Genomic DNA, 16,302 nt, shown 5'->3' on the forward strand with positions numbered 1-16,302 from the left:
TTTTGGAGTGAAACAATTCAAAAAATTCAAAACGTTCGAGATGATGTTTGTTGATGAATTGATATATATTTTTCAAACTATATATACTCTACACTTTTTGTTTCTCTTTTTATTTACCTAAAGTTGAAAAAAAAATAGTTAAATGAAATCAATATTTATATGGAGTTAATTTTCATATGTTTCTTCTTTAACTTTCGTATTGATTAAGTTGTGATATTAGTCATACACTTTTTGTTTCTCTTTTTATTTAACTAAAATTGAAGAAAAAGATTTAAACTGAAATCAATATTTATATAGAGTCAATTTTCATATGTTTCTTCTTTAACTTTCGTATTCATTAAGTTGTGATATTGGTCATACACTTTTTGTTTCACAATTATTATAAGATTTATTATATATCTTGAGATTACCCGTCCAATGGACGGGCCGGAGCACTAGTTAAATATAAAAGTCTTAAAATGATCACAAATCAAACATAAAAGAAATGATATCGCATAAAATAAATATGTATAAAATATGCGATATTAATAACTCAAAAGTTTTACTTTACCAATAGAAGATTTTATCTCAAAACTAATGCTTCCAACATCAGTAACATACTTCCAAAGAAGAAGCTTATGACAACGATGGTGATATTTGTACGTATATTGTATTTTTTTTGTTTATTTATATTTTTTAGGAACAAAATTACAAATATACTTCTAAAAAATTACATTGTACCACCCCATCGTAGAACCGTCCCTGATACATGCTAGATTGTTAGCTATCTATCATGGTCGAGCTTTAGGGTATGTTTGACAAAAGTAGTTGTAGCTTGTAGCTGTAGCTTTTAGTTGAAGTTGTAAGCTATACCTTTTAGTTGGAGTTGTAAGCTGTAGCTTTTATTTTTTAAAAGTGTTTGGTATGGTAACTGTAGCTGCAACTTTAAGAGGCATTTGTGTAACTTTTAAAGAGTAAAAGCTTCATCGAAAAGCTAAAGCTCCTGAAACGTTACTTCAACTAGCTTTTCATTTTGAAGCTTTTTCTTTCAAATAAAAGCTAAAACTAGTTGCATCCTAACAAAACTTTTAATTTAAAATAAAAAAAAAAAACTAAAGCTCATGAAAAGCTTGTACCAAACATAGCCTTAGTTAGTTTGCGGTTTTCTAGAATACCAATATGTGAATTCACTCATTTCCACATTAAGGACATTGTGATCTTATGTGGGAGGATGATGACCTATCGACATAAGTTTTATGCGTTGTACGCTCTGGGTACGAAAATGGTACATAATACCAGAGGAATCTAACTCATTTATCTTTTTTCTTTTTTACACTAGAAGAAAATGGACATAGATTCACATGAGAATCATTAAACCAGTTCAAGGATACACCCAAAACAAGAAACCGCATTTATTTATTGTTCTCAAAAACTCAAATGCTTGTATCACATCGTAAAACCACACTCCTGATCAAGTTTAAAATTCCACAACAGGAAAACAAAGCTGATGTATGACAGTCACAACAAACAACAGACACATAACTGTTTAAGATTTCCATGATGACAATGGAGGAGTCTCGGAGTCCAGATAAGTTGAAATACCAGCACCATATCGTGAACCCTTGACTGAATCAGCTGACGCAATGGATTCGAGGTCAGCCATCTCTTCTGGTGTTAGCCTCACAGATAAAGCACCGATGTTCTGTTCAAGGTTTTCTATCTTGGTGGTTCCTGGAATGGGAACCACATCATTTCCCTGGTGGTGAACCCAAGCCAGTGCTAGCTGTGAAGGTGTACACCCCTTCTTAGCTGCTATTTCGTTAACCCTCTCGAACAAAATCTTGTTGTGGTCAAGATTTTCAGGTTGGAACCTTGGAAGATACTACATTAAAGAAACGATAGAACATTAAGCTTATGTAAATTTACTTGATCGCGGTAATTTCCTTATGGATGGGTGGATCTAGGTTAAGTTTAATCTCATGATTAAAGTATAAAAAAGCTTTAAAAAACTATGGGTCAGATCGTTTGAAAAGTAGAGTTTATTTTCTAAAGAAAATAAATTCATTTTAAGGAAAAATAAATAAATATATCATTTTATTAATTAAAACATATTATATTTGAAATAATATAACTTCTGTAATCGTATACCAACCCAACCCATTTCAGCCCAATTACCTGTTTTGACTATTAAGTCTATAACCCACCCAGCCTGACCTGCCCAGTTTTCCACCGCTAGTCGGATTATTGGATAGGAGGGAGCTAAATGATCATGAAATATAAAATAAAAGGTGTAACTGGCATACCTTACGGAAATCACCCTCTTCCAACTTCTCCATCATTTTTGGACCAGATGAGAAGAATCCTCGTCCTAGAGGGCTGTATGCAACGATTCCAATCCCGAGTTCTCTGATAGAGTATGATATAAAGAATTAAGAATATTGAGTTTCAAAAAATTAAACATTTTTAGGAAAAAAAGACGGCCAATGGACAACAATAAATGGTATCCAACCTGCAAGTAGGAATGATATCATCTTCAACGTCTCTAGTCCACAAGGACCATTCTAGTTGTATAGCTGTTATTGGGTGCACAGCATGGGCTCTTCTGATGGTGGATGCTGATGCCTCTGATAATCCAACGTATTTAATTTTTCCTTCTTCCACCAACTTCTTTAATTCTCCCATCTAAGAGAGAAAAAAAAAAAGTCACTTAAAATTGATTTATAAAAGTGATTTACTCAGAATCTTAAACCAAAATGAAGAATACAATCCGTGATTTAACTTGACCTAAACATTTTCACAGTGAGGACGGAAATGACTTTTCCAGATATGTGAGAAATGTTCTATCTCGATATGAATTCCAATTACAAACAGGATGAGGCAGTGTGATAAACTATTAAATACATGGAACTATATAATAAGAATCCTTGCTATGACCATAAAAATGTGCAGATTGTTGAACCGTTTATATTTGTGGCTTTGGTTTATCATTACTGCAACAATTACTCACTGTATTATTCATTTATTCACTATCTCAACAATGAGGTTGGATCCATTAGTGCAGCTATGGACATACCGGTCATTCTAGGATTCTTACGTTTCATAAGACTTTACTTTCAGTCAAAACATAGCAAAGTTGGATCTTAAAAATAAAAATCTGATAACAAAGATAAGTAAACAACAATTTTCTTCGAATTCATAACATCTGCAGTAGCATGCTAAAGTTTGATATAAAAGGTGAAATACACTGAATGGGCAGAGCTTATCATTGAAACAGTAAAATGAATTTTAATAGCATTCCTACCGTTGGCCTCGGCTTTATATGTTTTGTCACATCATATAAGGAACATGGGTCATAGACATAGCTATAAGAGACCAACAATATGTACAGCCATTAATGTTGTTAGTGACAAGAAGCCAGACAAAAAAAATTACAAATCCAGATATATAAAGAGGCAGAAGGGAGTGTATGCTAGCTCCTTTAAGATGACACTTAAGCATAACTAAGGACACATTTAATTCATGAACCCCTCCACACCAATCACGCGTTTTTCTGCTTGTCTATCGTATATCGTCATAATGCCCTTAAATGAGCGAAATGAAATTCAAAATCTGGCTTTCAGTAATGCAGAAACATAATGAACATCAAAAGAGTAGGAAACTAACCGTGATTTCGATAGGCAAACGAGTGTCAATCCTATGCTGATAATACAAATCAATACAATCGACTTCAAGTCGCTGCAGGCTAGCTTCACAAGCAGCCCTTACATATGCCGGATCTCCGCAAACCTCCCTCACATTACCATCATATTTAATCCCAAATTTAGTAGCCAACTCTACTTTCTCCCGGATTCCTCCCTTTAAAGCCTGCACTATAAATTATTATTCACCAATCTATTCATACAAGGAAACAAAAGTTAATGGTGCCTTTAGTTACCTACGAAGACAATACGCAGTTTTCGAAAGTTTAGTTATATATTCGAATAATGGTTTTTGTTTATAACTGAAATTTAGCAGCGTAAGGGTATTGTTGATGTGTTTCCTTAAAAGTCCAATTTGAACTCCTTTAAGGTTTATTTTCCTACATTTTTTAGGCCTTCAACATAAACTTTTGTGTCAATTTGGTTAATCATTCTGTACATAAAATTGACCGCCACTACAAAACAATTCTTAACAGCAATATACAACGCTCTATTGTAAGGGCGCAAACTGCTTAGAAAACCGAGTTTTAAATATGAGTTGCCTGAGTGAGGAGTGCCTAGGCGTTCTGCCTAAAAGGTCAAAATACACTTTTGTGCCCATATTGTTAATCATTATGTAAATTGTTGACTTGTTGTACATAAAACTGACTGGCACTTCAAATTAATTTTCAACACAACACTTTATGTTGAGGGCTATGATCAGCACTCAGCAGACTCCTAAAAAACTGACTTTTGAACATGATTTGTGGAATTAATAAAAACTAAACGTTCAACAAACAGTTCATAAAGTGTTGGACAATAACTCTTTATGTTTATTTGCTTTGTAATTGTAGCCTTGAATTTCCGTATACTTGTACATTGATTTATACGTTAAATTTGTGCTCGTTTAGCATCTTAATAAACGAACATAAACGGTTAGGGTTTCATTAAATTAAAGAAATATCAAAAACAACTGAAGATTCCAAGAAAAGGTAATATTACTAAATTTCCTAGTAAGGGATACACAAAATGTTTTAGAACAAAAAAAAGGGTTTAATTATTTCAAAAAAGTAACGTAAATTCAATAGTTATGTAATATTAAAATATATACAATACGTATCCGACATGTTCTTCGAAAAAATAACAACTAATCCAAAAGTTACCAAATATAGCGCTAAAAAGTTAAAAACAGTACCCTTTTTCCTAATTAATAAACTTATGCTTCTTAATTTTTTCAAACATATTTTACATTCCACTCGATTGGACATTTATGCAAATCTTACCGAAGTTACCCTAAAAACAACTAACAAAAGCAATAACAAGATTAAAAAAAAAACAAAAACAAAACATTTGATAAGTGAGTCAAATACCTTGCCAAGAAGGATCTCATTGGTTTTTGGGCCGTAAATATCGGAGGTATCAAGAAAAGTAACGCCGGCATCAACGGCGTGATGGATAAGGTGGATCATATCATCGTCGGGTTTGGGGGGTCCGTAAAAAGCGGACATACCCATACAACCCAAACCCTGAGCTGATACTTCTAAACCTTGTGAACCCAGTTTCACTCTTGGAACTCTTGCCATTATTATTGCTCTTATTATAAATTTGTGTAATGGGTGAAATATATAATATAGATATAGATATAGATACAGAATAATACTGGTATGAATGTAAAATGTAAAGTTAAAAGAAAGAGAGCCTGTGTTAAATGGGAGTGAGAAGTCAAACACTTTGACAGACCATGATTAATGATTGATGTAAGCACCTACGTATGTTTCATTTGTCAATTTTATTTTGTTTTCGAACTTTATTTTACTTTATTTTCTTATTTTTTTAAAAAATGATTAATCTTTTAAAATAATAACGTAAAAATCTTCTTCGTTATTAAATGATGACAGAGGGAAAATTAACAGTAAAATAGAAATGAAAGTTAGTGGACACATGTCATCTTATTATAATATCAGGTTAATTTTTAAAAAAATTTATCATTTTTTTTTTAATCCTTGAAAGTATCTTTAATATACACAATAAGACAATTATGTTGGTACTAGAAAGTTTTCTATATTTTACATTAATGGAAAAAATTTCTCGTGCTATTTATTGTACCATATATTTGTTTTAAATTTTTTATATATTAAAATTTTGGGTTACATAATATATATTTATTTTAAATTTGTTATATCATATCAATATAATGATTTCTCTAGTTCATTGTGATTATAAATAAATAGTCAATACAAATTAAATCTCAGAATATAATTTTGTTCATGTCTTTGTAAAATTAGATGAAAAGTCCTTGCTCAATAAACTTTTCAATGATTTGAAACTCATTTAAAAAGATGTCTATATTGATGGACAAGTGATAAGATGTGTGAGACATATCACATACGAGAGTAAATGAATTTTTACGTAGTTTTTGTTGTAACTAGATGCTTTATTTGTATTAACCAGACATCATTTATATTTATACTCTCTTATAAAGGGAGGGTTTAAGTCGTTAAGAACCTGATACGTCTAAAATGCCCTTCAACTTACTACATCTTCCTATACCCAATGATCTGGTTGGACAAAACTACCCTTACCTATTCTTTACACCCCCAATTCTATTCTATCTTTATCAGACAACCCAAAAAAAGCCCTCTTTCTCAGGCGATCGCCGCTTGCCACCAAAATCAACTCTCCCTCGACCGCTCCTTCATCATTAACAGATTTTCTCCATCATTAACAGGTTTTTTCCATTCTTTCTCAATACTCTACCATTTATATATATATATATAGATAATTATAATTATAATTAATCAATATCAACGCACAGATCACTTTGTTATTCTTATTTTCGCTATATGCAATAAATTTTGTATCTATATATGTTGCAAGATAGAAGTCAGTGAGTCGGTGGTGAGATGGTTGGGCATTTTCGATCCTAATCCCTTTAACAATTGAGAAGAAGTTAATCCATTCGATGTAAGTTACTATTATTATATCTCTATCTATATGTTTTGTTTGAATATACGGTATGCGATTGTGATATACTGTGTTTGACTTCAACTAGGAGTGTCATTACTTTCTGGATCTCAGTAGCCATGGCGGAAACTAGGTACTGTCATTATTTTTTTGTGCAATCGCCTCCCGCTTTAATTTTGAGGGATTTGTGACTACTAGGTATTGTCATTACTTTTGGGATCTCAGTAGCCATGGCGGAAACTAGGTATTGGTTTTTTGTGTGAAAAAAAGGAACTTGATTATGGTTCTGATTGAACTTGATGTGTGATTTCTTGTAAAGGTGTTAGCTACACTCATGATCAAATTAGAAAAATGGAAGAATCAGTGCGAATACGAAGAGAATTTGAACCTATGTAACTCATTGAAATGGAAAATGTCACCATGTCTTGCAACCAATGTTTTAAATTTGGTGTTCCTGCTCATGTGAATTATGTTTATGGATAGGCTATCCAATTTAATTGAGGCATGTCTTTTTTTTACATGTTGTTTAATTCCCTCTATTGGAAGTGTCCTTGTGATGCGGAAATGTCCAGGTTCATTGAACTCAAGGAAGTTTCTGAATTGAAAGAAATTTCTGAAATGAAAGAAATTTCTGAGCTGAAAGAAGTTTCTGAAATAAATAAAATTTCTAAACTGAAAGGATTTTCTGAACCGAAAGAAGTTTCTGAGCTAAAAGGAATTTCTGAACTAAGAGAGGTTTCTAAACTGAAAGAATTTTCTGAGCTAAAGTCTTATGAACTGAAGGAAGGTTCTGAACTGATAACCCCATCTGAACAAACCTCAATGAAACAACTTCAACTAACCATGTTTAGTAAACTGGTCAGCACCAGATGTGATAAGCCACTGCTTAGATCAGAAAGCAAAACACTTCATAAACAAGTCTTCAGTAACTTCATTTCAGAAAGTGCTACTAACCGATGACCAGTTACCAATTCTCAATCATTCACTTCAGTGACCGATTTCAGTTTGAGTTTCAGAAATAACTTGTCTCAGCAAGTACCCATCAGTCATGAAGCATATCAGTCTTGATTCAGCAACCTTCTAGCTAACAACTCCAGTGAAGACTTGTTAGATAAAGCAACAATAACTTGCTCCAGTCACGAGGCTTCAAAAATGGATTTCAGATTTACTTCAGTGAAGTTATCTTAGTCAGACTCCAGTGAACCATTTCAGTGGACAGCTTCAGATGATGACTTCAGTGAGTTGCTTCAGATTCATGCTCCAGATGGGATCCTTCAGATTCATGCTCCAGATGAGCTCCTTTAGATTCATGCTCTAGTAAAGATCCTTCAGATTAGGCCACGAGATCCACTTCAGAATTTTGTCACCTAGCTACTTTCATCCAATAAGAAGCGAACACATCAGAATGTTCTAGAAGCTTATGGATAAGAATGGACATGTAGATGTGACACCTTTTCTAACGGTTTGCATGTGATAATTGTGGGGACCATTTCCAAGGGAATAATTCTAGAAGTTGCACATGCCTTTTTTCTATTGGTTGTCTAAAAGTAGTGGTGGTCCTTGATGTCTATGACAACCTTTTATTTTATTTATTATTGTATTTCTTTAATTTTAGAAAATAACATTAGTGGCTATAAATAGAGGCTTATTTTATCATTATAAGTAGATTATGTTGTTGAATGAAATTAATAGAGCAACCTCTATTTCTTATCCAAAATCTTCATTTACCTTTATAGATCTTTAATCTTGGTGGTTTGGAGTGATCCCTTTATCTATATTTGTGGTGGTTCGTCCTTTATCAAATATAGTGGTGAGATCTTAAATCTTCGATTCCTTTATCTGTGTTTGTGGTGGCTAGATCTTTATCAAACATAGTGGTGGGTTGGAGTGTTTCCTTTATCCTTGATTCCGGTGTCTTGGCCTTTACGAATCTTGGTGGTGGATTCTTTTATCTATCCTTTTATTGATCGTCTTGTTTTGTTGTTTATTTCATAAAATCTAGAAAATACCAAAATAGTAATTTGAGTTGTTGTAAAGTTCCATTGTGCTGAGTTTTTGCATGTTTTACACATCAAATTTGGTATCAGAGCCAGGTTTGTGTTTCACTCGTTAAAATTTGTTTGGATTAAGTTGTCTCAAATTTTCACAGATCCGATTCTTCTTGAATATTATAGTTTAGATTATTTTAGATCTAAATATATTAATCTTGAAATTCGGATTTCGAATCACAGATCTGATTTCTTTTGTTTAGATCTATTTTTGATTATCTTTTCATTTAGATAACAGAAATGGCTTATAATAGAAATCTTGTTTCAGAGAATATTCGAAGAGATAGGCAGCTTAAATCTCTTGAAAAACAAATGGGTGAAATCTTAGATGTGTTAGAAAATCATGTGAGAGAAAGAAAAAAGAAAATTCCCGTAAGAAACTCACTGATTCCAATCCAACTTTCATGGAAGTTAGATCAGTCCCTAATTTTTTTAAAAGGATAAAAGTTGAGGTCGATATTAAGCAAGAGCCTATTTATGATAAAGAAGAAATATTTGATATTGATGATGACTTTTTGCTATTCAAGAGAACCGATCATTCACTTGAAACGAATGAAGTTCAACAAGAAGATGATTTCTTTCAGCCATGTGTTTATGATGACGACGGTGAAGAAGTAAAGGAAGCTCACCTTGATGATTTCTTGATGATTCAGAATGCTAATCATCCTCATGAAGCTGTTGTTGATGAATCTTGGCAAGGAAATATTTTTCAGCCTTGTTTTTGTTATGCTACTGGTAAAGAAAAGTCTATAGAAGCTGCAACTGAAGCTCTAACTGAAGAGCCAACTGACGATTCAACTAAAGATCCAACTAACGATCCAAATGAAGATCCAACTGACAATCCAACTGACGATCCAATTGACAATCCAACTGAAGATACAACGGATGAGTTAACTGAAGTACCAACTAAAGTGTCAACTGAGGATCCATCAGTTAAATTCAACAAGAAAAGGAATCTGGTTGTTATGTGTACTGGAAGTTGAAGTTATATGTGTCTGGTCTTATGAGAGCTAATGAGCAGCAAGTCGACAATGAGTATATGGTTAATTGTAAGATCAATTGTAAAATGAAAAGGAATCTGGTTGTTATGTGAATTGGAAGTTGTTCTAACTTTCCAATTCTGTTTTTCTTACGTTGAGAAGACGTGATTTGTATGTTTGGTTAGAGAAATGTAATCTCATTGTAAACGTACTCATCGTTACAAGTATTAAAGAGAATAATCTGGTCTTTGTTGATGTTTCCAAGTTTGATCGAGTTTCATATCTGTTGATTCTTGAATCTATAATGGATCTCGAACTTTCTCACTCTCTATCAGCAATCTTGGAAGTTGATGTATTGGACTTTCTTTTATTCAAGAAAACTAAATATTCAAGCTTTGTTACCATGTGGGAATTATCAGAAGTTGGCTATGACCTGAAGATGTTCAGAAATGAAAACTCAAGACCTTACTTTAAGGACTTGAGGGAAAGTCCTCAAAAAGATGGAGAGATCGATGCAGAAATGTCCAAGTTCATTAAACTCAAGGAATTTTTTGAACTGAAAGAAATTTCTGAAATGAAAGAAATTTTTGAGCTGAAAGAAGTTTCTGAAATAAATGAAATTTCTGAACTGAAAGGATTTTCTGAACTGAAAGAAGTTTCTGAGCTGAAAGGAATTTTTGAACTAAAAGAAGTTTTTGAACTGAAAGAATTTTCTGAGCTAAAGTCTTCTTATAAGTCCCAACTCAAGAGATGGTACTAACTAAAGACACCTCTATGTCAATGGTGAGATTTCTTTGCAATATAAACACTGAACTGGAGATGACTAGTTACAATGAATGTATACCAAGTCCTTAGTAAGATTACTTAACAGGTGACAATAAGGAAAAGACAATGCAATAAGTAAATAAAACAAAGTAAAAATGGTGAGACCAAGTTGTAATTTTCAAATGTATTTTATTTATTGATGCTAAATAAAATACAAGGTTGTTGCGGAACCAAGATAATACATAAGTGTAAATATCCTAACAACCTATGAAATACAAACGATCTATACTTGGAAATTCTCTTTAACAGTCGAAACACTTAAAGTTGTGAAGTGTTCCCTTTTACGATTGAGAGAATATTGCACAAGTACACCAAGAATATTGCAAAAGTTTGAATATGCAAAGTTATATTCTTGTTGTGCAAAGACCTCTATTTATAGACAAAATTGGCATTGGGATTCCAACTTTGTCGTATAGATATGGTTGACAGCATTTAAGGAAACTAGGTGAGTTCCTTTGAAATGCTTAATAAGGTAAGTCAAGATGTTACTTTATCCAACCTGCTTTATGCACTTTTGTACTTTAATCATAGACAAATGATATTGTCTGTATATAGCTGTATAAAGCAAAAAAGGTCTTCCTCGTAAACAGTGTAAAGCATTATAAAGGCTTTAGACTGATATTCTCCAGTTTCAATCCGTGTATAATGCCAACTGGGCTTCGCTGCCATTGTCATTCTCTATCTTCCATTTGTTGTCTTCGACGTTAATTGGAATGTCTTCAGTTCTAATCAGATCTCAACTGGAGGAAGTCTTCAGTTGCATTAACTGTACGTTGCAAGTAGACTTCAATATATTTCTGGACAAATCTTCTGGTCTCCAAATGCAACTGGAGACTTGCCATTTTTAGTTGAAACTGGTCCTAACAAATTCCTCCTATTTGTCTTGAAATATTGCCAAGTCTGTTCAAGTTCTTGTAACTATACAAGTATGAACTTGAAAGATTTGTATAACTAAATCTAATCTAATTTTCCAAGGCATTTTTATAGATTATCAAATGCCTTGGTTTTTCCTTTTTAGTTTGTTAGATTTAATCTGTTATCTATCTTGTGGTTACAATCTGACAACTTGTATATACATGATAAAATTACAACAGTTACAAGAAAATAAGTAAAATTACAAAATAGATAACTAAAGAAGAACTTAAATAGACGACCCTTCGCCAGTTCTCCTTCGCTTTTCAACTGAAGAGATGGGTTGTCTATCTTCAGGATCAAAGTTCAATCTTTTCTCAACATCTTCCTTGAATTTGATCAGACTTTGAAGTACATAAACCCAACCCTTTTCGATCTTGTTCTTATGTTTCCTTGCCTCCAGCAGATTCAGCATCTCAACCTACTCAGAATGTTCATACTGATGAACATCAGGATTCTCAGTTGTGAGCTGTGGTTCATTGAAGTATTGAATGGTTACCACAAATTGCCTTCCTCCAGGTTTGATTGTAACTTTAATTTCATTAATTTTTCCTAGATGATATCTTCGCTGAAGAACTTCATTTACGTATGCACGTGCATCAGACTCATTGACCAGTTTGATCTGGGCAGTGCTCAGTTTCTGTACAGCAGCTCGGATATCTTCAGTGGATGGCTCATTGGGTTCCACCCAAGTCCTTAAGTTTGCATCCCTTGGCAAGGGTTTAGGCTTTGATTTAATCTTAGATTTTGGTGGGTTCAATACCTGTTTGACTCTTTTCTTTATCTGCTCAGTCCTTTTCAGAATCCCTTCAGCTCTAACTTCCTTGGCCTTCTCCACTGATATGTTTAAGTTTCTGGCATCATTCTTAGTTTCATCATCAGGATAGTCTTTGTCCAGATGGACTTCAATCATATCATTTACCAATCCCACTTTCCTTGGGTCACTCTTGACCTTCCTGTATTGCCCCAGTGAGATGCCCAACAGATTGGCATCATTTACATTTAGTACGCCCAATCCTTGCAGTTGAACCCTTGAGACCATCAAAATGGCTTTCTTTTGTTTCTTTCTTTCATTTATAGCATTTCCAATTCTAGCCAACCTCTTGCTGTCAGATTCGGTCACTAGAGGAAGCTGATTAGGATTTCCAGTTTCCAATAGAGGTATATCAGTGGCCGGTTGGGCAGATTCATCAGTTGCAAGTGCCTTGCCCTTATTCTTCTTCTTCCCCCTATCACCTACATCCTCAAATTCTTCAATTATGTGCATACCAGCATCAGTACTGGCAACAACAACCAACTCTTTCCCAATACTTGAACCTGGAGTTTCAATATGAGTGCTGGGAATATGAACAGATCTTTCCCCCTTGGCAGCATCTAGTCCCTTTCTAATTGCTTCAAAATCTGAATGACTGGAGGGTAAGCGATCTAGAGGCTGCCAAGACCCCATTTTCTTGCACTCCTTGAAGACTCTACAAATCATGCAAACTGTCCTCCAAAGATGATTGACTTCTTGTGACTGGACCAAAACATTTCCATTTGTTTCATTTTGGCCAGCCTGAATTGCTTTAAGTATTGTCAACTCATCTGGAGAGAGCCCAGTTGCACCAACGTCCTTCACATCTTCCTTATCCTTTTCTTTGCCAACTTCAGTTGTCAGATTATGTATAGCAGTGGAGTGTTCAGACACCTTGCTGGCCAGAGTATCTAGACTGCACCTCAACTGATTGATCTCAGATGTAGTTTGAGTGAGATCAACCTGGGGCGCTGCAGTCTTGGTGATCTCAGACATCACCCTTTCCAGAAATTGTTGTTCTCTAGCAGCCAAGGTTTCTTCTATCTTTTAACCAACTGAAGTGGTCAACTGGTTACCAAGCTCGATCACATCCAGACCAGGTCTTTCAATAAGCAACTTAACCTGTCTTTCATGCTCCTTCAAATCAACCTCTGAAGATCGGACAGTTGTGTTCAGCAGGTTGGTAATTGAGGATGTGACCCAGTTTGAGTAGATTGTAGGAATTGATTGTAGGAATTGATCAACTCATTGAGCTTGTGATACCAAGTCCTTATTTGCAGAGAACTTATTGATCCCCAGGTCAACTACTTTGACGTTTGTAATGTGTTCTTTCTGGTACCTGGAGAGGGACTTGGTATTCTTATCAAGTATCTTTTGAATATCCTCCATCCTTGTAAGAAGGTTTTGGATATTGGATTGAAAAGATACAAACTGGCTATCCAGTGACGGAAAGGAAGGTGTCACTGGACCAGTTCGAAAAGCTACAGGTACAACTGGAGGAGGTGTTACAAGTGTTGGTCTCCAAATATAGTAGCACCAGTTGAGACAAAAGGAGTTGTTGAAGAAAGAAGGGGAAAAGATTCAAGTTGACGTACAAACTGAGAATGCTCAGGTGTGTACGCCAACGACGGTGGTGTTAGAATGTGTCTATTTCTAGGCACATTCATAGAAGAGAGTAGTTGTCTGGAGGCGAATTGTGGAATTTCATGAAGTGTGGAGAAGTCAGGAGGTGAAACTGAAACTGGTTGAACTAGGGGTTGATCAGAAAAGGAAGGGAGTTGATCATGTGTAGATGCATCAGCCATTTCCTGATCAGAATGTGTCTCATCTGAATCCGAGGATTCAAACTGAAACTCACCCACACTCATGCCTAGATCCATGAATGATAGGGGTGGTTGAACAAGTTGTTCAAACTCCTGATGACCAGTTCCAGTTGCCTAGATGGTTTCACCAGTTCGGGGATCCATTGCCGAAGCATCTACACCCTGGAAAGAGGTCACTGGTGCCTCAACCACAACTGCTCAATCCTCAGCTGTAGTATCATGGGCCGTAGAGTCTGGAACTTCGATCTCTGGCTGTGACTGACCAGAAACTTCGTCAGTTCGTGCTTCAATAGTGTCAGAAGTATGGCTTTTCAAGTTAAGTGCTGAAATGGACTCTAAGTTGGGCTGGGATGACCCATTAATATCTTCACCACATCCTCCTACAGCAAATTTGGAAGTGGTTTCCTGCTATTCATCCCTTTGACCATCTCCAGCATCTTATTGGGAAGAAACTAGAGGGCTGGCTATGGTACTAACGTTAGTGGCAAGATCTGACTGTTTCCTAAGGTGCTTCTTCATTGTACGTTTTGCCTTTGGAACTACCTGGATACCTGTTGGGAGGTCTCCAGGGTGAGATAGTGGAAGAACTGACAAGCTGGAGATGGTGGGTACAAACTGCTGCCCAGGTTCAGCAACCGTCACAGTACCAGCAGACAAACTGGTGGGTCCCTCATTATTTTGAGGCCCGCCCAGTAGTCTTTGTGATTCACCTTGGATTGGTGCATCAGTTTTAGAGAATGTCAGTTGCATTCTACTTGGAATCTGGACCTCTCCTGGTGATGAGCTAAGAGAGTCCAAATTCCTCAGCATCTCTGGGACAGTGTTAAGAGACTAAGTGTTGTGATAAGCATCACTGCCCAGGATCTGAAGGAAACATAATGACAAGAATCTGGAAAAAGGTATACATAATCCCCTGTTACCCTTCAGTTTTTGCACAAAACTTCAAAAAATAATCTCAGCAAAGTCCACTCTAAGGCCATTCCATAAACAGTAAGCCATCTCTACTTGTGTAGAGTTAATCTGGTCGAGTCCACCAGAGCTTCCTCCCATACTCTCCACAAGATGAATGAAAAAGTATCTCCATGAGGGTGTGAGTCCCTTCAACGTCATGGCACCTTTTGTTTTCAGCACCCCATTTTCCAAACATTCCCTGTTTCCCATGTCGAGGAGCACCTGGCGATAGTTTATATTCTGGGAAATGACTACTGGAGTCTCACCTTCTCTCCAGTAGTTAAGATGCAGGGCATCTCTCACAGTATCTGCTGTGATGGTACAATCAACTGTTCCATCCTTGAGAGAGAAGGAGATGGATGAACAGTCATCAGAGAGTTGTGCAGTGTACCAGAATTCACATAAGTAGTCATGGTACAACTTGTGTAGATTAAGAGAAAAAGTCACACCAATAGGAGAATCCAGAAGGAAATGTTGGATTCTTTCGATGAGAGAATTGGCGGCTTGAACCCCTTTCAAACTAGCCATGGGGTTATTAGGGTTTAATTTAATTAATTTTGCCTCAGGGGCTGTAACACCCCGACTAAGGCGGAAACACGAGATGCCACAGAACGACATGGTACAAAAGATTTGAGTATAAAACATCAACACAAGTTTTCAAATGACATTCAAAATCCAAAATATTACAAATTTAAGATGACGTTCAAATCCATTACATAACCAAATTCATAATTAAAATGATCAAATGTTTGCAATACTTGTCCAACCATACAAGCATTATAGGGTCCAAAAGAGCGGTCCAAGCTACGCACCTAAATCTTTAACCTGAAAAGCATGAAGAAGAAGAAGTGTCAACTACGAGAGTTGAGTGAGTTCATAGGTTTTTAACTAACAACGTAAAGTATATATATATACATCATAATCAAAAATTTGAGAGTCATCAAAATTTCCATGTATACCTCCAATATAACATTAGAAAAGCGTATGTTCCGCTTACTATAATCAACCGAAATAAAATCATTATCATATAACCACAAGGGTATAATTCAGTTAACTTAGATGAGTAAATGGTTGAGCCACTACTACTACCATTTTTTTTCAAAGTCCGATAGTAAATAAAAGAATCTTGCACAAGCTGTCAATCAAGTGCCGTAATAATAATAATATAAAAGGGGTCGTGCCATGGAGACGACCTAAGTAAGGTAGCTAGAACACCCGTGGTTGGACTGGAAGAGGAAGTCGTCACAAAGGCAACCAACCTTCCACCGTTACACAAATGGGTGGGTGGACGAAACCTAGTTGCGCAACTAACTAACTACAGGCCTCCTTAATCGGAGTAAATAGTAGTGA

At 35.4% G+C, this 16,302-nt stretch overlaps 1 protein-coding gene across 1 annotated transcript; it reads right to left on the reverse strand.

Annotated features, from left to right (window-relative positions):
- Positions 1 to 1,367: 1,367 nt before the first annotated feature.
- On the reverse strand, positions 1,368 to 5,328 carry LOC122605110 (probable aldo-keto reductase 4). Its single transcript, XM_043777990.1, has 5 exons — positions 5,027 to 5,328; positions 3,643 to 3,843; positions 2,489 to 2,661; positions 2,283 to 2,385; positions 1,368 to 1,861 (listed from the first exon to the last, which is right to left on the reverse strand). Exons 1-5 carry the CDS (start codon positions 5,237 to 5,239, stop codon positions 1,526 to 1,528), a joined length of 1,026 nt encoding a protein of 341 aa, XP_043633925.1. The 5' UTR covers positions 5,240 to 5,328; the 3' UTR covers positions 1,368 to 1,525.
- Between the last annotated feature and the right edge of the window lie 10,974 nt (positions 5,329 to 16,302).

This window comes from Erigeron canadensis, chromosome 6, assembly GCF_010389155.1.
Source record: "Erigeron canadensis isolate Cc75 chromosome 6, C_canadensis_v1, whole genome shotgun sequence".
In the NCBI taxonomy this organism is placed as follows: domain Eukaryota; kingdom Viridiplantae; phylum Streptophyta; class Magnoliopsida; order Asterales; family Asteraceae; genus Erigeron; species Erigeron canadensis.

What these genes read in the sequence shown, in the direction of transcription:
- LOC122605110 (XM_043777990.1), bottom strand. Translation starts at nt 5,239, where the DNA reads ATGGCAAGAGTTCCAAGAGTGAAACTGGGTTCACAAGGTTTAGAAGTA. An exon ending in ATGAGATCCTTCTTGGCAAG is followed by an intron (nt 3,844 to 5,026) that starts GTATTTGACTCA and finishes TTTATAGTGCAG; the next exon opens with GCTTTAAAGGGAGGAATCCG. An exon ending in GATATCATTCCTACTTGCAG is followed by an intron (nt 2,386 to 2,488) that starts GTTGGATACCAT and finishes ATACTCTATCAG; the next exon opens with AGAACTCGGGATTGGAATCG.